Source organism: Botryllus schlosseri, chromosome 6, assembly GCF_051294905.1.
Source record: "Botryllus schlosseri isolate E-star chromosome 6, Bs_hap1, whole genome shotgun sequence".
NCBI classification, from domain to species: Eukaryota; Metazoa; Chordata; class Ascidiacea; order Stolidobranchia; family Styelidae; genus Botryllus; species Botryllus schlosseri.
The window spans coordinates 24,023,619-24,044,355 of record NC_137241.1 but is presented as its reverse complement, the minus strand read 5'-3'; the positions used below and the strand labels follow the sequence as shown (position 1 = coordinate 24,044,355).

Here is a 20,737-nt window from a genome sequence, read left to right as displayed (position 1 = left end):
TTCTCTTCAGACGAATAATCTACCACAAGTGCCAACGGAGGGTACTTGTAAGTTTTACATCAGCATTGAAGTGACGAATCTGGCGTCGTCGAGTTGTTTGATGTCGAGCTTGGAGTATGTTTCAGTCGTATACAAAAATACATTAGTTTTTCATGTCTGTGTGAGCGCGGACATGCAACATGAGAAAATTAATCACAGGAAAATGGAGGCCGCGGAGCATGGTTACGGATTTACTTAGCACAGCTTTTTCTGCTGAGATCAGCGGTGTTGAGTACTTTCTGTCCCGAAAGGACATGTTCATTGTTCAATACTACTTGATTACGACAATTTAGTGTTGCGGTCGGTTTATAGGAGCGCTTATATGCCCGAACCATGCTCATTATCATCCCTAAAGCGTTGGGGCATAATTCACCGATAAAAAGAAGTCAACCGTACTTCATAGATACTCCAAATTTGAGTTTTCAGTCACATTTATGCATGTATCTAGCAATTCACGTTGTACAAATACCCCAATATGTATTTCTGGGCCACCAGCCGTTAACTAACGTGCGTTCTAAGTTCTAATAGTCGAGTTCACTTTTACTGTCTATTGTATGTATGGTTGCATTTAAAACAAAAACAATAAAACACTTTGTTTAAAACATATTTTAAACAGAGGCCTTTAAAAAAAATTGTTTTATTTTAGTTGTAAAATTATGCCATAATTGTGTGAATACTTTCCAAAAACATGCTGTATGAGCCTAGACGATTAGCACCTGATAAAGTCGACACATATACGATATCTGATATAGATGGAACCCTCAAACTAGTCGGTTCAACAGCTATAGTACGTATAGGTATTTCGCCAAGGGAGCTATATTTACCATGTATATTAAATTGTCTATGTCAATCCACTATGACAGGGGTCGGCAACCTTTTGCTAGTCGCGGGCCAAATTTCGGGTGTACAACTTTTGGCGGGCCGGAATTTTTCTTAGTAGTATATTTTACGCTCACTTCGGTATATTATCCTACATTGCTGCAATCTCAATCATACCAATCAGAAGACACATGTATTTACACTTCAACAACACAGAATAAATGTGACAATTGACGCAGCTTGCTTTGTGAAAGGTTTTCAACTTCTTTTCAGCTTCTTCAACTTTTCAAGTCAGATGAAACAAGAATCAGACCCTATTCAAAATGGACGTCCAAAATACGTGATCTTAGCTTTCTCTTCGAAAATTTCATTGTTCAAAACTATTGTTCACATGCGTACGGGCTTCCAAAAATCGATGCAATTTCTTTTGCATTGTTGGTCAAGCTGGGATAAAGACCAATTTAAAGAACGTACTCTTTGTCAAAGTCATGCAGCGATATGCTCTTCGTATGAAATTTGTCATTCAATTCAACTGCATCGCATTTCAGAAAGGACCATTTGAAATTTTCAGGCAATGGTATTGGCGTCCACATTAAACGGAGTACTGAATAGTCAGAATTCATTTTGTAGAGAAGGAATGTCGGAAAAGCGGGTGAATATTCAGTAGTTAAATTTCGTATCACAGTTACAAATGCAGTGTTGGTACTAGATTTTCTCTCCTCCAGTATAGGAAAGGGAGCATAATTTTCTTTGTAGGCTACTGTTGACATTTCCAGAGTCACAGATTTGTTTTGAATGTGCCTCAACATCTCATGTATTTAGTTGTTTTCCCCCTGAAATTGCAAATTCAATTTGTTCAGATGTGACGTTAAAGGTACCAGGAAAGCAAGAGATACCCATTTTCGATTACAAGATTATGAGTCGGCGATATTTGTGTTTTCGAGGAAAGCTGCTATTTCATTTCTCAGTTCATACACTCGTGTAAGCATAGCTGCTCGACTTAATGCGTGAACATGACATATATAGGCCTACAGGACATCGCCATATTGATTCTCTGCTTCTAGTAATATCTAGGGTAACTGATTCAGTTAATGAGACAAAAATATTAACAGTTTTCACCATTGTGGCCAAAACACTATTCAGGTTTGTTGTCTTGGCACACAATGCCTTCTGGAGAATTAAACTATCGATAGGCTAACCAACATGCGGAGGCTAGTTATCTATAATTGAACAGTTTGAGATTCTGTCATTGCGTCTGAGATGTTCCAAGCGTTTTTGAAGCAAAGGAAGGACACCTTTATTGTCACACCCCATTAGAGTGGTAAACCCTTTAAAAAAGTATGGAACACCTTCGGTTGCGAGATACACCCGATTGATAAGCACTGATCCAGTCTAGTCTATCTCCATCTCCTGCTTCAACCACCTTCGTTTTATGGCGTAACAATAGACTAATATTATATCGTAGCAATGCCGCATTTTTTCATGCAGTGCTGCACTGCAGATTGAAACTCATTATGAAACGGCGGGCCGTATTCTTGTGATAACTAATTATTATGTCGCGGGCCGGACGATTTCGCTTGGCGGGCCGGACCCGGCCCGCGGGCCGTAGGTTGCCGACCCTTGCACTATGACATCACACCTGAACAGTGAACATTCGTGATGTGATGGCTTAAAAAAACAAAGAAACAACGAAAAACATGTTTCAAACTAGGGCTTTGTTTTAAACATGTTCGGGTTCGTTTTAAATAGATTTTTGTTTTAAATGCAACCATAATTGTATGTATTAATGCGCTGTTGGTTTTAACTTCCCTATAAAATTGTTGGTACGTTCTTATGCTGGGCACGAGCAGCTATAAGTGAATATGTGAGTAGTTTATGATAATTTACCCCCGGAAATTGTAAAATATTCGTGCGAGGAACAGCGCCCATAACGAATTTGTTTGAGACACTTCATAAAAAAGCCTCTAAACTCCCAGTAACTTTTGAAGCCCACCCCAGACGTTAAACCTTCACTCATAAAAGAACTGGTATTTGCGGTGCAATAAGCACATTCTACATTGGCTGGAGGTAGGATTTATTCGAGAAGTAAAATAGTGACCGATTAGAACACCGAAAACTTACGTATAGTTACAATAGTCTCGTGTTGAGCGTAGTAAATTCGAGCCCATGTAATTAATCTAGTCCTACATGTCTTGATGAGTGAAATATGGGTAATTGCTAACATTAGTTTTGAAGACATAAATCATTATTATATTGTGACTTCTTACAAGCCAGGAATGCGTAAATTCATCACAAGGCATATTGACATTTCATGTAGTAAAGTTAAGCCGTGTTTCTGTTTGAAGAGACGCCTCTTTTAGGATAAAAATGTTACCGTATGTTTTACATTGTCTGATATTTGCGATTTCACTCTATGTAAGCCCCCGTGAAGTTATGCCACGGCATTCGTAAAATTGTCTGTGTGAAGAATATTATACCAGTTTTACGGCATGGAGCTACTTAATTCACGATCCCCTAATCTCGTTATACTCTTCACATTAATCTCGTCTCGAATTTCCTTTGCTAAATTAAACAACCGATAAGCGCGGCACGCGACACATGCTACTTTCTCTTGATTATCAGCATATTAATGAAGTATATGCGGTCCCACTGACGGGAACTATGTTGATCTTTGATGTGAGAAGACGTTCAACTGCCCATTGTCCAAGATAGCTTTCAACGGAATTGCTAGCATCATGCTTGGATCTTGTATCGGTGGGTGTCACGATTAATTACCTTATGTAAATATGCACCGCGCAGCATGGATTTTGATCTAGCCTTATCAGAATCGTGTGATCCATGTTGATAAGCAGCTTGCCAGATCTAAAACTAAACAAAAGCAAGCAATAGGGTTGCAGAAATGTCACCCTACGGTGTTGGGTCCTAGGAATTGATCATTTTCACGTATCATCACTCCTGGTAATCAAATAATCATGTGTAGCATGCTGCGTATAGTAACGCAATACCAACAGCAAAATAAAAGTCATCTACCCATGCAAATGCCACAATACACCGAGAATTGTGGAATTGCAAGGATTGGATAACATCCTATTTTGACAAGCCGATTACAGTCTGTCCTGCGTAAGAAAAATGGCCGGGGGCATTGATGTGTTATCATACGCTCTGCCGGAGCAGCTGGACGTCGTATATGGATCAAGTACATTTCCATTTTTTCAGTTACCAGAATAATAACATCCACCTAATTATTATAATTATTATCAATACCCAACTGACTCAACTATATAGTTCAAATAGAGCCAATACCCTTGCCGGTTTGCCGATGGTTGGGGTTTGGCGGGTTAGTGTATGGTAGGGTGCTTCAACATAGGGCTGGCAAGCATACCGTGTCCTTTCCTGCAAACCCTCAACCTAAAACGAGTGAGCACGGGAACAATATTGATAAAAATGGCCCAAGTGGCGTTCTTAGATTTTATTAAATACGAGTAGCCCGCTGAAATAACACGGCTAGATCAGACCATTCCACGCGTGTGCGATATACCTAACTTGTAAAAAATCTTCGTTTTGGCTGTACAAGTGTTTACATAATCAAGCAGGCGTCTTTATGACCCCTGGAGAATTGCTGCGGTGTATTGTTTCAAACGGCTCCAAAGATTTGGACGACTATAGCGACTCCATATGGTATAATAGTTACGACGAAATGTGGAAAGATTTCAGTTTGTTCAGCGCAGATAACGAACGCGACATTTCTACATTAGTATCGTATTTAAACTACTGCCAGATTTTCCCATAATCGGCGAGATAACACAACGATATAATGTAACGTCTCTAGCATCTTTAGGAATCAGGTTTCTTACGGCATTCGTATTGTTGAAATTTGAAAAAGTACTCTAGTTTGCACGTCATGTATTGCGGAACGAATCCTCAGGCTGTACTAAATCGCAAACAATGCGCAGTGCGCACACTACATCGGCGAGTCTTCGACTAGTTTGATGGCAGCGGTGTGGTGCAAGCTATAATTCATATCTGGGCAATAGAAACTTACCTGTCGGCAAGCGCCATGCTGCCTATCCGTGAAATCGACCAGCGAAGTTACAAATTGACGGTACGGTACCGATTTATGAAAGTTTACTCGAAAGCAATAAGAAATAAACGTCTCCAGACCAACAACAGACGGCCGGCGCGCGACGTTTTTATTTCGACCGGGGGCGTTGACGCCGAGCCTACTTTGCCGCACAGATGCCTGAATTCTGCCTATCGATACCGCTATTGTATCTTCCATGTAACAGTGTTGACTGTTGTTGACTTATCTCTCAAATGTATCGCAACCCAAGAACTCTACGGACAATCCCAATTAAATAGGTCAATAGTCAGGGAAGGGCATTATTACTATACTATGCGCTTCATCGAGTGGATTTCAAACGACGATATGATCTGTCGACTTCTGCGGCGAAACTTCACAACGACATCAATAAATTGAGTGCGAATAGAGCATTGACTTTCACCTGTAACGTACCTAGCAATCATCTTACACATGTTACCTTGGTTTCTACCTACTGGCAGGGTTTGTGACTTAATTATCGAGGATGCTCGCGTATCTTTGATGTGCTTGTTGCCCAGATTCACCGGAATGAGAATAGTTACGTAATATATATGGAATTGTGCGACGATAAAGCGATTTTCCTACACATAGCCCTCGTGTTTTCCGGTGAATGACTTCGAATCCAGTATTATTGTATTATACGTAGATATGTATGGACCTGAGCAGGCTGGGATAGTACTGTAGAAAGGCAACTTATCGTGTTCTGAAATAATCAGGTAAGGCATTTGAAATAGGATTGCATTTATAAAACTGTTTTTAGGAAAAGTTTAGTCACAGTATGAGCGTATTACAGCAGGCTATTTCTTCTGCTGTGTCTAGACAGAAAAGACTAGAATTCTGCTGGAATTTTCATGTACTGCCTTGGATCTTGACTGGCGTCTGTCCATGAAATGTTTCCTATTGAGATTCGTTTTGTTACCTTTTGTTTTAGTAAATGGGATTTCAGAGTATGTCTCCTGCAGCAATCCAAACTATAATTGCCTATTCCTCAAGTGTACAAATTGAGTGTATCGTGCCTCGCACAGAATGGATTAGCTATTATTAAAGTTAACACATCCTGTCGTGTCATTTGTCCCACTTCTAATAAATGCTACCTGTATGGATGTAGAGACATAATTTGCCTCTGTTTGACCAGTTTCTGGACTAGGCATCTGTCGCATGCATTGCGTCGAGCTTAACAATTACGAACGTTGGGCACGAGCGGCAAAAAAACACCTGCCGGGATACTTTTTCTTTTGTTATAAGACATGAATAGCATCCACGCGCCGCCCAAAGAGAAAGTTGGATCAATAAATAATGTGATCGCGATAAATATTTGAGTATTTGCACAAAAGTCTGCATCAACGAAGCGTCGTATTGCGTTCGTTATCACCAATCGCCGACACCCGCTGCTACCGACGGTATATAAGTGGCTCAAGAAGCTCCATTGTAATTTGTCTTATTTCTGATCCGTTCGGTATACAGCTAATGGGATATAAAGCCTTGATATTTGGCTATCCGTGACAAATTGTTCGCACGGAATAGTTTGCTCAAGTACTTTAGAATCGCAAGGGAAACGTTTAGATGTCAAAATCATTGCGTTGATGCTACCACGAAATTGACGAATTGATTATGATACTGTATTGGCAACGGGGAATCAGTTGTTTAGCACGAGGATTCGGCTATCTTCAACCCCTATGATCTATGATTAGAAGTACCCTGTAAAAACGGATTTCAGGATGTCTATTTTGATCTGTAGATCGCAAGGCCTAATCTTTTCCGTATTTGAGGATCTGGCGGCCTGTGAATAATGCACTAAGTACCGCAGTGTGCATTGAAATATCCGCGCCAAAAGATGATTTGAATGAGACAAATAAACGTATCGCTTCTCCCGAAGGACAACTGGCGCTGTTGCCTGCTACCATCAATGGATTATATTCCGGGAAAAAATGAGAGAGCGGCACGTGCGGCGTACTCGCTAAACACTAGCATACAAGTGCCGTTAGTGGCCAGATGGCCCCCATCAAACCCGCCGAACAGATAAAATGGTCGGGTGTCCAGTGACTGCTTGTTAGTTGATGGTATGATTCAACGAGAGAACAGTGTTGACTATAGCAGTATATTCCTCAGCGATGTAATGTATTTATTCTATGCGGACGTGTGTCGTGATAGATACGTGAAATTTTACGCAAGTTAACGTCAATTAAGAATAGTTTCGGACTTGAGTAGGTATAATTATAGATAAAGCCTATTTTGTAAACGCTTTGGTTACTGACATTGCTTTGTTTACATTATTTATATTTAGGCCCGAGAATTTCTGCGATAATCGAGAGTAGGAGGTCCAGTTACGGTTTAGCAATCGTCAATCGCTGGCGAATGCACGCCGCTAAATTCTTCCTTGGATATTCGATCGCCTGGGTAAATTTATGGTATTGTGCAGAAGTGGAATTAAAACTGCCTTGACGTCGTAATCGCGAGGAACTCTGGGAACGTCGCGTTTTAGCAGAAGTAATGTTACCTCGGAAGGTTGACTAATGCTCGCGTGATTTCGTATCATTTGTTGTGCCGTGATTCTACCCTGGTATTACGTTTATTGATATTGGATTGCACGGGAAACAAAGACAGCAATCGATGATGTATGATTGTATTGAGGGTTTTGTCGATATTTTGTTATAGCCGTCACACCGAGCCTCGCTATCCTATACCTGATGCTTATGTTGGTTTATTCGCGGCTTTTAAACTATTGCCGAACTTAGATTGCGGCAAAAGGTGCAGAATTTGAATGCGTTCAGAATAATCTTCAGCGCGATTCCAACAAAGGCTGCTACTTGTAGCAGGTCGACAATTAGCATTATTTATCCGCTGTTTGTATAGTAAAGTATCTTGAAAAAAAATTATTTTGTCTTTTCTTCAGGTATTGACAATAAATAGCCAACCATACCAGAGTTTCTGCTCAATGTAACTTTGCGAATTGTTAAGAAAAGTTGTAACCAAAGGAGATTTTGAACAACCTTTACGCAAGCGATTGAATTGGATTGGATTACGACTTTTCGTTACACCGAGGAGAATCATCAATATATTTAAAGCGAGCGTACTAAAATGGCTGAGACCCGCATTGTTACAGCCATGTTAGTATCTGTATTGGCGGTCCATTTGTTTGGCGTGGGAACTACTGTATCGGCTGGTAAGTTTTATACATATTATTGTTTATCTACGTAGCTTGTGTAGATTTCGATTTCATCGATTCTTTCAATGGGAGCTATCCTGTTACGTCTATTCGTGAGTGAGCAGTGGTTAAAAGCACTAGGTCGCACCACTCTTTTCAAAATTTTGGATCAACATATCGATAAATTAAATTAACTTAGCAATCACGGTACTCTAATTACATATCGAGAGAAAGTGCTTTACACGACGTAAGCGAATACCCTCGACTATCGGGACATGCCGGATTGGCGAACTCGGTATGATCCTGTGATCTTGGATATATTATGCGATATAGTAGCACGCTTATGTCGTGTGTCCAACTGCACTTATGAAACGATTTTGTTCTGCGGCACTCGGTTACAGTTTCACACGCCCAATTGTAAACAACGACACACGACATGTCTGATATCATAATAATGATTGTTGTGACTGCAGATGAAATCATTGGTCCAAGCCTTAATAATATGCCGTCGACTCTACATTTCCTGAGGCCGTTCGAACGTGGGAAAACGGCGCATCATGTATGTCACATTGTACATGAAGATAAATCAATCTTCCCACGACTTTTATATGATACCCTGTTACAAGTGACTTCATTTACTGACAAAACGGGAAATGTATGAGTTTAGCTATACGATATTTTGAGTGAGTTCCTCGTCGTTAGTCGAGTTTATTCAGAATTCCGAATACGATATCGCATCGTCATTGTTACAAGCCGGATGGGTGTCTAAAAACTTGGGTATTGAGAAGGGACATGAAACTTTATATAACTGTATCGTATACCCGGTCATTATTCGGCATCTTATTGGTAATCGTCATCAAATTGATATCAAGCTAGTCGAGGTCGGTGTGTGCCCAGTGTCACGCACGTTATTAGCGACCAGAGCTCACCAAAACAAATAAGCTAAGCTCTTAAAGTTCTCTTTCGAATTTGGATTGAAGTTAATCCGGCTTGAAAGATATTGGTAGTTTTAAATCGAATCTACACAGGCTGTTGTGCACTCAAGTATAAAAATCGAATTATTCGCGGGATAGAAAGTTGAAGTTCTCAATGTCGGCGTCGTTTGCTTGATTAACTTGACGACTAATATTATTTGAAATACCACACATCTCATTTCCTTCATCTTCTTTAATTCGTCTCGTCCTGTAGTTTCATAACGATTTTGAGGACATTGCTCTGTTGGTGATTTATGCGTTTTACACGTGTCCCGTGTATCTAGGAAGCCAAGTTCAGCTATACGAAGTCAATGGCGCGTATGCGTTGCCCGTATTTCACGCTAAATGCGAATATTTATTCTTGTTTATGACTCTACTTTGTTGAATTATGTCTAGATTTACGCGCGGTATAGACAATTTCAGCATATGTCTGAACGATGATATCGCTGTTTACCAATCAGTGTCGGGGCAGCCGGTTAGCGGAGTATGACAACTGTTGCCTGGCAGTTGTCGCCGAAACAATCGCGCTGGCTATTCGGTGCGTCGCTTTTGCAAGCACACGATCATATTAACTCAATCGGCCCGATCGGCTGTTAACTTGCTGCAACCCCTAAGACAACACACCCTGCGTAGAGTCAAAGCGGGTTAAATTATCACGCAAGCCTTTGTTTGCGTTAAACGTCTGCGCTGGCGTGTAGTTTCGCCATCTGCTACCATTGTAGATCTCCTAAATGAAAATACGGTTAGCGATGAAGTGGCGTGGTGCCGGCAAAAGTTTTCGACCCGTTATTGTATTACCCGTAAATTAACCGCGCTGAATATTGCGGGCCACGCTGGCAGTCTGCCTTCATTGTCATGCAGAGCTTTTCACGGTTGCGCTCATGTGATCGACATACATTCTTCCTTAGCCCACACTGTTCCTTTATCTGAACGGTTGTTTTGGCCTGGTGAAATGTAACATTGGTAAATTACGTGAATCATCGATCTGTGCTGTTCATGCGCGTGGCATCATTCGTCTTCTTAGCTCTCCTCCCGGACTAGGTCATCATGATACTCCCAGTGGGCTTACGCCATTCTTAACATACAACTCAATCTAAACATCAATTGTTACTTGGAATGTAGTCGAATCAGCGGCGCTTTTTTCTTGAATCACACATGTCGCGTCCTGTATTATTATCGTATTCGAATATCACCACATATATTTAGTCACAACGAATTCTATTAGCGTTTATTGTGTCAATTTGTTGTTAAATATACCAGATATTCATATCATGTTCTTATCTACAGGTGAAGTCCCTTGCAACGACAGATGCAATTTGGGTCACGGTACATGTCTGCCGAACGGCGAATGCAGGTAAATTGTGTTCGATATTTTGTTTAACTAGGTTCAATTATTATTGGAGTGTCGCTGACTGCTTATCTCGCCCGGCGGTAACGCGTATTTTGGCGGTGTGATGGCGCGGCGTATTTCGGTAAACTGATTCAATCCCAGCCGTACGCGATGACACGCAGCCATTCCCGCGAAATCTAGAATGCGGCTCTCCCGGGAATGCCGTCACGCGATGCGCCTAGCAGCTGACGGTAACTAAAGACAAACCAAATACAAGCGACGAAAATTACTCACAATGCGCCGCGCAGTATAGAGATAGCGTTTTTCCGCAATTCGAATAGACGCAAACAACAGATCCTAATGTAAAACGCTACCGATCGCTTTAGAATGAATCCTACCGCGTTAAATACGACATGACGTCATGATCGCGGTATTTATTGCGATGAGATAAGGAACGCTTGACAGGCTCGCTGCGAATCTCCAGTTGTCAGTTGTTGTCGTGTGATGTAAGTGTCTGTAACGTACGCTTACAGTCCGTTTCGAGAAGTGACAATTAGCTGATTCCGCAGTGTGCTTGTGTGCATTATAAGTTTAATGTAGTATAATCTGATGCCAGTATCGAGTCGGCGACGCCTGAGAAAACAGTTGCATCAGGTGCTTGAGAAGTGGATTAGCGAGGAATTGGGCGATTCTAGCGAAGAGGAAGATAAACACGTACGTCACAAGCTTTGGAAACCGGCGATGGACGCCAAATCGTACGACAGGCCCGGAACATCCTCCAGCGAAGAGAGGGCGTCGTCTAAATTGTCAATGTCATCGACAGCCACAGATCACCTACCACCACCTCCAAAATACGAATCGGTCATACAACGGCCTGTGATAGATTACAGCGGTGACAGGAAGACCAAATGGGAGAAAGAGATTAATGAGATAGTGGGCGATTTCGACAAGACCTGTACCGCGCGGGAAGCACCGACTACGAAACGGGTGTCTTCGGGGGCTCACAGTTACTCCCGCGAATCTTCAAGCGTAACTTCGGCCGCCCCGGCTACATCTTCGGCACTGGGCAGAGACTTTGATTGGGACAGTGACTTGCTATCTGGTGACACATTCTTTCGAGACAGCCCAATGCGCCAACGGCTTTTCGCGGACCGCCCTTTTGGGAGTATGCGGTCGCGGTTTGGGGAGGATATCGACCGTTTTTTCGGGAGGGGGACTTTCAGCACGGCCTGGGATACGTTTTTCCCGGAAATTACGTTTTCCGACTTTCCGAGTAGGTCGGGAGCTAGAGACAGAGCTATATCTAACGATGTGCAGGCTGCAACTCGCGATGAGGATTATAAGGTTGAAGTGGATGTGCAAGGATTTGAGTAAGATTAGACCTCGTGTATCTCGCATAGGTGGATTTTAATGTCTACCCTTTATCTATAGACCTCATGAGTTGTTAGTGAAAACGGTAGGGCACAATCTTCTGGTGCTGGCTAAAACAGAAGCCTCAAACGGTGAAGACACAGGAATCGGTAAAAACAAAGAATTCAGGTAGTGGAACAGTGTTAGCGCGGGCGCGTAGATACAGTTATCAACCTTTGTATAATTTGCAGGGAGCTACGCCGCGAATTCACGATACCACCTCACGTAGACCCCACCGAGATATCTTCGAATCTCACCCCGGACGGGATTCTCGTAATCGAAGCCCCCGCCGGAAAAACAATAGCTCTTCAGTCGCGTGATGACTAAAAAAGCGCGGGACTGCTTTTTATTGTGACGGAACGCGCCGTTACGCGCGCTACCTCCTTTGTAACGGCAGATGGCTGTTGAAAATACGCGTGCGGGACTTGCACAATTATACTTCTTTATTTGCTTTTACGCGGTCGTATAAGTCGCCGGCATTGAACTGATTGAACTGTCGGAAAATAAAAATTAATGACATTTTTCACGCTTTATTTATCGCTCTCGACGAGTTCGCAACTTGAAAGGACAAGGTTTTTCTCATCGTAGAATCCGTCGGAGAAGATAAAGTAGTGATCTGATCGGCTCTGTTCGGCACGCGTTTCGTGCGACGTATCCTCTGGCTTACTGTCACCGTAAAGTTTTCGATCTGCGACGGTTTTGCGGCGGTGTCGTAATCTTCCTGTAGCGTGCACACGTAAAATTGAGCTTGCACTCGAAAATCGAATGCATTGCGAGTCTGTTCGGTGTCTGCGTCCGCGTTTCTTGCCGTGTATGTTACTTTAAGCTTCGGATTGCCGGTCAGTGTGACGGTGCGTTCGCAGGCCGCGTCGAAAACCCGGTTTGTGCTGTTTAGCTCGTGCGGGTTGATGTGAGTCACCCTCTCCTTGCCCAAATACCAGTGGTCGATAAGTAATTGGCTCTGCCCGTTGTGTCCATAGCTTATATCGTAACTTTCGACTTTTGTCCTTGCCGGTAGATTCATAGGTCTGTTATCGAATCTGAAGGGCGATACATTCAGAAAATGACGGTCTAGCGTGCGCTCCCATATGGGCGCGTGCTCTCGTTTTTCGGCACTGTTGCGGTACCATTTCATCGGGTTTTTGTTAGCCATCTGTGGGTAAACCATTGATGAATTTTCTGGCCCAGTTATCTCGATTTCCATTGTTTCTTGCGCGTAACGCACTAAACTTTTTAATCCCTCGGGTGCATCGCAGCCGCCTTGTAGACTTTGAGACGTCTTCATGACATCACCTACGTAGAACGTGCCTTCTATCAAGATCTCGACGTATGTCTTGTAATGTTCCGCTATGTCCCAAGATCCGAAGTTTCTCGAATGAGAAAAACCGCTGGCCTCCAGTACAATACTAGGGTTCGCTCCTAGGTCCAGTTCATCTTTCGGCGCGATATTCCAGTTCATGCGTACGGGTAGGTCGGGAGATGTGTGTACAGTGTCGGGTTCGTTGTAGCTTGTTAAAGGTTGGATAGGTTTCGGAACCGGTACCATCGGAGGGATGTTGCTATCTGGTGCTTCTGTTTCGCTTAAGGATACTTTCAGCATTTGCTCTCCCGTCCTTATTTGGTAATCATATCTGCTTCTTTTGTTCGGGATAAGTAACTCACCGCCGTGAATCGTTCTGTTTTGGCAAAACTTTAAACTGATTGAGCCATCAGGGTCTATTTTAGGTAATGTTGTTTTGAGGTTTTGCGTTAATAGGGTCATCAAATCACTGACAAGCGGGTCGCGTTTGATGATGTTCGATGTATCTGTTTCCAAAGAAAGCCACATAGTATTGTTGCGAGCCTTGTCAAGCGATTTGTCCTCGTCGCTTAAAACGCTATCGGTGTGCATCGAATTTCGCGCTAATGGCCTTTGTTGTACGCTAATTGGCACTCGGAATACTATAACATTATCCTGGTCCAAACCTGCAGCGCTTGGCCGCACTTCTAACATGCCAACTCCGCAAGATGGCGGTAAATATCGTTTTATTTCGGAAACGTCGTCCAACGGTTGTCTTCTTGAAAACGTTGTCATTTCGTCGCTTGTCAAAAACAATCGCTGATCCGCGACCGGCAGGCCGAGTTTAAACTCAATTTTTCGTTTCACATCAATCACTTTTTCTGTTCTCATCGGTTCTATTTCCACTTCTGTCAATATAGGACCGGGGCTTCTCAAATTTGATACCTGTACAGGTAGAAACGACTTCACGTGAACGACGCAGTCTCTGTTAACGTAATAATCCCCGAGAGTTTTGGTTGGCTCTATTTCCTCGCCGGCTAAGAATAGCCTCTGGTTATCAACGTGCAGGCCTTCTGCTTGCTGGATATACGCTTGAATCGACGCTAGCTTAGTGTGTACCGTCTGCCCTTCCATGTTAATAACACGTCCTTGCAAACCGACAAGAACTCCCACCGTGAAGCCATTTTTCGGTAGATATCTAAAAAATCAATACCTCAATTGACAACGCCGACTTATCTAACGTAATCTATTACGCGTATACCTGTACTTCGATAATTGCCCGTTATCTTGATATTCGATTCTTAATTTGTCCATTGGCGTCGTTCGCGCTACGCTGCCTTATAAATGTATCCGAGTGCCGTGCGAAAGGTCGATTTTGTTCTGTTAAGCCTATTGTCTTGATACATTATCTGTCTGCTTTTCGCACGCCGACGCTTACCTCGCGGTAACTCGAAACGGTGATGGGAAACGTAACCCTGCTTCAGTGTGTCTGCTAACAAGGCGCCCGGAGTTGAACGGGTTGCTCATTCTACAAACCCGGGTAATTCGAGCAGTCAGCGACATTCGTTTATTCAAACATTGCAATATCCTACTCTAAGCGGGTGGTAGAATACTAACAATTGTCTTTTTTCAGTTGCCACCCAGGCTGGGAAGGGCCTAACTGCGAGCAGTGTACAAAAGGCATCGGATGCGTGCACGGGACCTGTCACCAACCCTGGCAGTGTAACTGCCTGCCCGGATGGGGCGGTCGTCATTGTAATCTCGGTGAGTAAATAATCGAATCTAATATCAACTATAAGACTAATTAATGCCGATCGCAGACGTAGCAAAATACTTAATCTGTAATCTTGTCTCGCAGATCAAAAGGTGTGCGAGCGCACCAGACCTTGCATGAACGGCGCGACTTGCATCAACAACGGAAACGGCGAGTTCGTTTGCGTTTGCAAACGTGGATTCGAAGGGATGAGATGCGAGCGGTATAATCCGTACAGCGACTCGGAAGACGATTATGACGTACCGGAAGTGATCAGCAGCACCACGCTGAAAACGCCGGAACCGGACAAGGAATGCGAGAACGGCGGACTCTGCAAGATATACGCCATGGGAGGCGGATGTAAAAAGTAAGTATATTTTGATGTGGTTAAAGTAGTTAGCCTTGTTACTCAACTAGAAGTAGAAGTGACGCCGTAAAGTAGAATACGAAGTAGTAGCATTGTCAAGTAGATGTATTATAAAACATAACCACTAGAGCAAGCAGTGCAAGTAAAGACAAAAACCCACTCGATTACTCAAAAAACGTAGAAGTAATTCGTCACTAACTTTCTGTTCAAGCAGAATCGAAAGTAGTCAAAAATATAACCTATACTTGCTCACTCCGAAAAAGTAGAAGTACCCCGTTACTGACCGCGTCTGGTCATAGATTTTGATCACTTGATCTTACGATCACAGCCCTCATTTACGGATTTACTAACCTTGCTATTCATCTTTAGATGCATTTGCAATCCCGGATACACTGGCGACCATTGCGAGAACAACGTCAACGATTGCCTCACTTTGCCTTGCGCGAACGGCGGTCAGTGCTTCGACCTGCACAACGATTTCCACTGCGAGTGCCAACGCGGCTACACCGGTCGCTACTGCGAAAACGACATCGACGAATGCGTGCTGGTGCCGGGAATCTGTCACAACGGAGGCACCTGCAACAACACGTACGGGTCTTTCGACTGTACGTGCGCCGCCGGGTTTACCGGAGTGCTGTGCGACGATCCGGTTCCTGTCTTGAACGATGTCAAAGTGCCTTTGATCACTCGGATGGTAGCGGAGGCGGAGAAAATGTCTACGGTGTACGAAACTACTACATCCCCTGATATAGTACAGCCTCCATTAAAACCGGTTGCGATCCCGAGACAGCCGGTTAAAGTCACGAAGATCACGCACGAAGTGAAAATCAGTTCCGGAGGCGCCGAAGTCTTAATCAGCTCCGGTGGTAGCGGTGGTAATAACGAAAGCTCGACCGTTCACATCTTGATGCTTCTCTTTCTTGGGATCGCAGTATTGATATCGGGCGCGATTTGCGCTTTGGTGTACGTGCGATGCACGCGCGGACATCAGCAGGATAAATCAAAAGACCCCGAAAGCCAAATCCCTCCTAGCAAATCCAGCGGACGCCAAGAAATCACGACAGTGTTGGAATCTACCTCAGACTCAATCGAAGACTTGCGGGAGGCCGCACAGCCTTGCTTGCCTAGGACTGATTCGAAACGAAAGGACGCGCCCACGTGCCCGTCTCCCCCGCCGCCGTACGCGCACAGCGCGACGATACGGCAACCGCGTTTCGTGACGCTGCCCGCGCGGCAATCGCGGCCGCGCGCGGCAGAGAAAAAGGACATTTTGTTAGCGGCGTACGACCCGGCGCCGCGCGACGAATGCGACTCTTTGCTCGTCAGCTCGCCCACGTTATCGCACAAGATCGTAGTGTAGCGATATGTGGGGATAAATTTCCGCAGCGCGGAAATCGCGAAAGAAGTCACCCGGGGTGGATTTACGAGCATCGCGCGGCTACAGACTTATCCTTGGATTCTGGTACGCTGTGCGCTACCTGACTGTGTGAATTACTGACGGAGTGAACGATGGATCCGTGTACACTATGTGATATCTGAGTGTGTAAAACAGCTATTGACTGAGCGTCAGGTTCTAGTACGCTATGTTCTACCTGACCGTAAATCAGTGACGTAATGAGCGATGGATTCTAGCACACTGTGTGTTACTTGACTGTTAAAAACCAGCGACAGACTATGCGCGCCGTATACACTATATGCTATCGAGCTTCGTAAACTAGCGACAGGCCGGACCTCTGGTCCGCGTACGCTATACGCTGTCTGACTGTATGGTACAGTCACAGGCAGAGCGCTGGATCTATGTACAATATGTTCTACATGACTGTGTAAACCAGCTTCGTTCAAGAGCGCTCTCAAGCTGCTAAAAAGAGCGCGGAAGGTCGACTCGCGTTTCTTAGTCTTTCTCCCCACCGGTCGAAATTATGTACGTCTCCTACCACTGTTTTGATCATTTTTTTATTGCGATCATTGCTAATTATATTTTTCTCATCTATTTTCCTAATTTGCTACTGTTATTTTTCTTACTGTCGTGCGTTTTTCGTCACTGCCCGGTTCGGTTTTGGCTGGTGGGATGTTGTTTTGGCAAAGTGCGTTCGAAATAATGGTTACATTGCTTTATTGGGACTTCTGAAACGGCGTGGATCACATGGGCTCACTCGATTGTTTTTGCGTTCGCCAAATCCCCTTTAATTCCGCCATTCTGTTTTGCTACTATCATAATGTCAGCACTGTGCATATATTCTTGCTATTCTCTTTTTCATTTCAATTTCGTTTGTCAATGAAATAAATCCTCATAAAATATGGGACGTCTCTATTCGCTTGCGGCGTACGACTGCGTCAGGATATGCTTGGTAAAATGGTTTAGTGCCTCGGTAAGGCCTGTCTCTCGGTTGGGTGACTGGCTATTAGAACAGGTAGATCAAGGTGCAAACAGAATATGGGCGACCCCATCGTTGTAGTAATGCCACATAGCAGGCCGTATCGCGGACTACGGTCGGTTACGTTGAGATATACCGACTTCGTTAGCTTTTAGCGATGTAGTTCAATCATCATAGACGGTCAGAGAGGTAACTATAAGTGGCTTAACACAATGTTTCCCAAACTTTTTTTGCTCGCAACCAAGGTTGGGCAAAATCGTGGACTTCGGGATTTGATTCCGAATCGGGTGTTAGGCGCCGAATCGCGTATTGTAGTATCATTCATTATAGCTTCATGATATTACGTATGACGAGTAAAGTTCAAATATGTACATTTTTCTGGACCATACAAAGAAAATAATATCAGTTCTACGCCACAAGAAGATGATTTGCAATTTTTCCGACCATACAGCCATGCTTATTTCATTGCACATTGTTATGAGGCTGCGGGTTGATCACGACGATTTTTGATCAGGGGTTCTCGACCAGTGTTCCATAGAACACTAGGGCAGTGGTTCTGAACCTTAGACACGCCCCCCTTTATGATAGTGAAAAATTTCGCTCCTCCCATTATCGTTATACCACTATAAATCCAACCGGGATGCTAGCCACCCCGACAGATTGTTTAGTGGCAGGGAAGGTTAGGGCCAGTTTTTGTTGCAGTTAAATCCGTGGAAAGTTGCATTTATTTTTGAAAAAAGTTGAAAAGTTGCAGAAGTTGTATTTTGACCACATTTTGCTCGATTCACTAAAAAAAGGTCAATTTACCAGCTCAACTCCCGAAATACCCGTAAAAGCGTTACTTCGGTGCTGATTTACGGTGTTTCAGTCGAATTTGGCCGAGTATTTCACCACAATCGAAAATACTTTCATGAAAAATCGAGAAAGTTGCAAAAATTTACATGGAAAAAATGGTCAAAAGTTGCACTATAAGATTCCTTCAAACAGCTTAAAACAGCATTCTACACATCTTACGAGTATTTAGGAAGCTGCCGAAAGCTGTAAAAAAATGTTGCAAAAGTTGCAAAAACTTGCCCTAGTTATGACTGTTGATGAGAGAATTCAAAAATATGAAATTTGGTCTATATAAAGTGACACAAGCGTGAATTGGCGGTAAATCGCGCAGAGCGCGAAAGAAATTGTCAGTTGACCGCTTCTTCGCGCCCCCTTTAGATTCTTTCAGGCCCCCAGGTTGAGAACCACTGCACTAGGGGTTCCCTGAGCCAGTCTCACGGATTACGCTGGAGGTCAAGACGCACACACAATCCATACATATAAATGTAGAGCGAGCGAGATAGCGCAGTGGTATGATCCACGAGTGTGTTGCGGGTTCGATTCCGTCGAGGTCGACTCCAGAATTCCGGCCTATAAGTGTTGGAGGTTTATCTAGGCTCCTCCTCGCCATTTCATCCACGCGTGTTAGCGGTGTCTTAAAAAATCCCAAAAGTGGGCCATGCTACAAGTCGGCAGCTACGGATCCAAAATATAAACAATCGGACTGGTGTAAATGACCGCTGTAGTCGACAAACACCATGAATACCACAAACAAAAAATTCATACACGTGATTGGTGATGACACACCCGTCTTGACCATCATTGGTTACGGATGATTAGACCCTCAGCAGTCGAATTGTGACTGTTGTGTTGCACGTCGTGTGCAGTGGCCAACGGCGGCGAGCTTGTTGAGGTTCGAAATCGAAACCCCGTCATTCCTAAACGGCAATTCTAACTCCGATATTAATAAGATCATTTGTAATTACGCGATTGGTATCACGCTGTTGCGTTTCGAACGAATAATTCGGTATCACTTGACACTTTCCAAGGTGAAGCCTCGCATTTTTGAACTGCGGGTATCTGAAAGAGCACAGCAGAAGTCACGCTGATTTGCAATAAATATTCATTAAAACGTTATCGTTTTATGTGATGATTATATTTTAATGGTATTGTTCTTTTTATCTTTAACACTATGTTGATGCACAGTTTATTTTGTGTGCATCAGTAATCCATAATAATGTTATATAGATGTGTGTTGTTGCTGAGTTCTGTTCTATGACTCAGTTACAATTTGGGGTTCCGCAAATGCTTGCAGAATAGCCAAAGTGTTTCACAGGTTACGGTAATGGTAGGTTAAGAATCACTGCTTTAGATACAGCTTTGTAATGCATGCTTTGGATGATGTGATGCCGCCAAATAAGGTTTCAAGACTTCCACATTGAGGGGAAAAAGCATCAATACCATAATTCTCGTTGATGATATACCTCCTATGGAAAGGGGAGTATAATTGATTTCAGTACGGTACTCGAAAAATAATCTTGAATCATTACAATTAATACTAGATTCGGATTCGAGTACCCTATAACACGACCCTTCATACTAAAATCGTTAGCGAAAATCGCGAGCCCGCAAGGTTAATATGGCAACAGCCTTTGTCGTAGTGCTCAAGTATAGGTTTTGCGTATTGCACTACCTACTCAAGTGATTGGGGTTTTAGACTCCTTCCACTTATACTAAACAGTTTGATATTCACGTGCACGTTATGCACACTTTTTGGTTTTGAAAAGTAGAAATCAGTGTGGGATAAGTTTGTATAATTTTTATGAGTGAAATTGTTATAACAGCCGGGCAGTATATAGCCCCTGCATCACGGTACTCGATTATATTTTCTAAAATGCTGCGCATTTGTGGCTTACCGGTCAATTTTCTTTAGCTGCGAAGAAGAATTTTGTAATTTGGAAAGTAGGCATCTCCAATTGACCGCTAAACGTCTGCCACGCTACGACCAAATCTACTTCGGTACTTCTCGGACATTCCAATTTCTAATTCCACGTGAAGCAGTTTAGACTGCTTGAAATTCGCTAGTTCTCGTTGCAATTGAGTACTAGCAGAAACGCGGACTACTTTGACCACCTCTGTGAACAACTAAACAGAGTTGAAGAAAGTCAATCACAAGCATGTTTCAATGTGAATCATGTCTGTCATGAAGATCCCAAATCTTTTTGGCAGATCCAAGACTCTCTCTTTACTATGCTTGCGACCTTCACTTGAATTTTCTACAATGCAATTAATGCGTACGGCGTTCGTTTCCTCCCACAGAAGAACCTGATGATG

At 43.3% G+C, this 20,737-nt stretch overlaps 3 protein-coding genes across 3 annotated transcripts; 2 read left to right on the top strand and 1 right to left on the bottom strand.

The window, feature by feature from the left end:
* The first annotated feature begins 7,013 nt into the window (after positions 1-7,013).
* LOC145441673 (uncharacterized) lies at positions 7,014-17,513 on the top strand. Its single transcript, XM_080319590.1, has 5 exons — positions 7,014-8,120; positions 10,364-10,430; positions 14,729-14,859; positions 14,954-15,215; positions 15,585-17,513. The coding sequence occupies exons 1-5, from the start codon at positions 8,036-8,038 to the stop codon at positions 16,573-16,575; spliced, it is 1,536 nt and encodes a 511-aa protein (XP_080175716.1). The 5' UTR covers positions 7,014-8,035; the 3' UTR covers positions 16,576-17,513.
* Positions 10,473-12,338, top strand: LOC145441674 (uncharacterized). The gene is made up of 3 exons (XM_080319591.1): positions 10,473-11,776; positions 11,838-11,945; positions 12,008-12,338. The coding sequence occupies exons 1-3, from the start codon at positions 11,016-11,018 to the stop codon at positions 12,141-12,143; spliced, it is 1,005 nt and encodes a 334-aa protein (XP_080175717.1). The 5' UTR covers positions 10,473-11,015; the 3' UTR covers positions 12,144-12,338.
* Positions 12,242-14,707, bottom strand: LOC145441672 (uncharacterized). Its single transcript, XM_080319588.1, has 2 exons — positions 14,357-14,707; positions 12,242-14,293 (listed from the first exon to the last, which is right to left on the bottom strand). The coding sequence occupies exons 1-2, from the start codon at positions 14,407-14,409 to the stop codon at positions 12,340-12,342; spliced, it is 2,007 nt and encodes a 668-aa protein (XP_080175714.1). The 5' UTR covers positions 14,410-14,707; the 3' UTR covers positions 12,242-12,339.
* Positions 17,514-20,737: the final 3,224 nt, after the last annotated feature.

Excerpts from the sequence above, each read along its gene's own strand:
- LOC145441672 (XM_080319588.1), bottom strand. The coding sequence starts at position 14,409 with ATGGACAAATTAAGAATCGAATATCAAGATAACGGGCAATTATCGAAG. Across the intron at positions 14,294-14,356 it reads GGGCAATTATCGAAGTACAG|ATATCTACCGAAAAATGGCT; the intron begins GTATACGCGTAA and ends TTGATTTTTTAG.
- LOC145441674 (XM_080319591.1), top strand. The coding sequence starts at position 11,016 with ATGCCAGTATCGAGTCGGCGACGCCTGAGAAAACAGTTGCATCAGGTG. Across the intron at positions 11,777-11,837 it reads GTGGATGTGCAAGGATTTGA|ACCTCATGAGTTGTTAGTGA; the intron begins GTAAGATTAGAC and ends CTTTATCTATAG. Across the intron at positions 11,946-12,007 it reads GGTAAAAACAAAGAATTCAG|GGAGCTACGCCGCGAATTCA; the intron begins GTAGTGGAACAG and ends TATAATTTGCAG.
- LOC145441673 (XM_080319590.1), top strand. The coding sequence starts at position 8,036 with ATGGCTGAGACCCGCATTGTTACAGCCATGTTAGTATCTGTATTGGCG. Across the intron at positions 10,431-14,728 it reads CTGCCGAACGGCGAATGCAG|TTGCCACCCAGGCTGGGAAG; the intron begins GTAAATTGTGTT and ends GTCTTTTTTCAG. Across the intron at positions 15,216-15,584 it reads ATGGGAGGCGGATGTAAAAA|ATGCATTTGCAATCCCGGAT; the intron begins GTAAGTATATTT and ends ATTCATCTTTAG.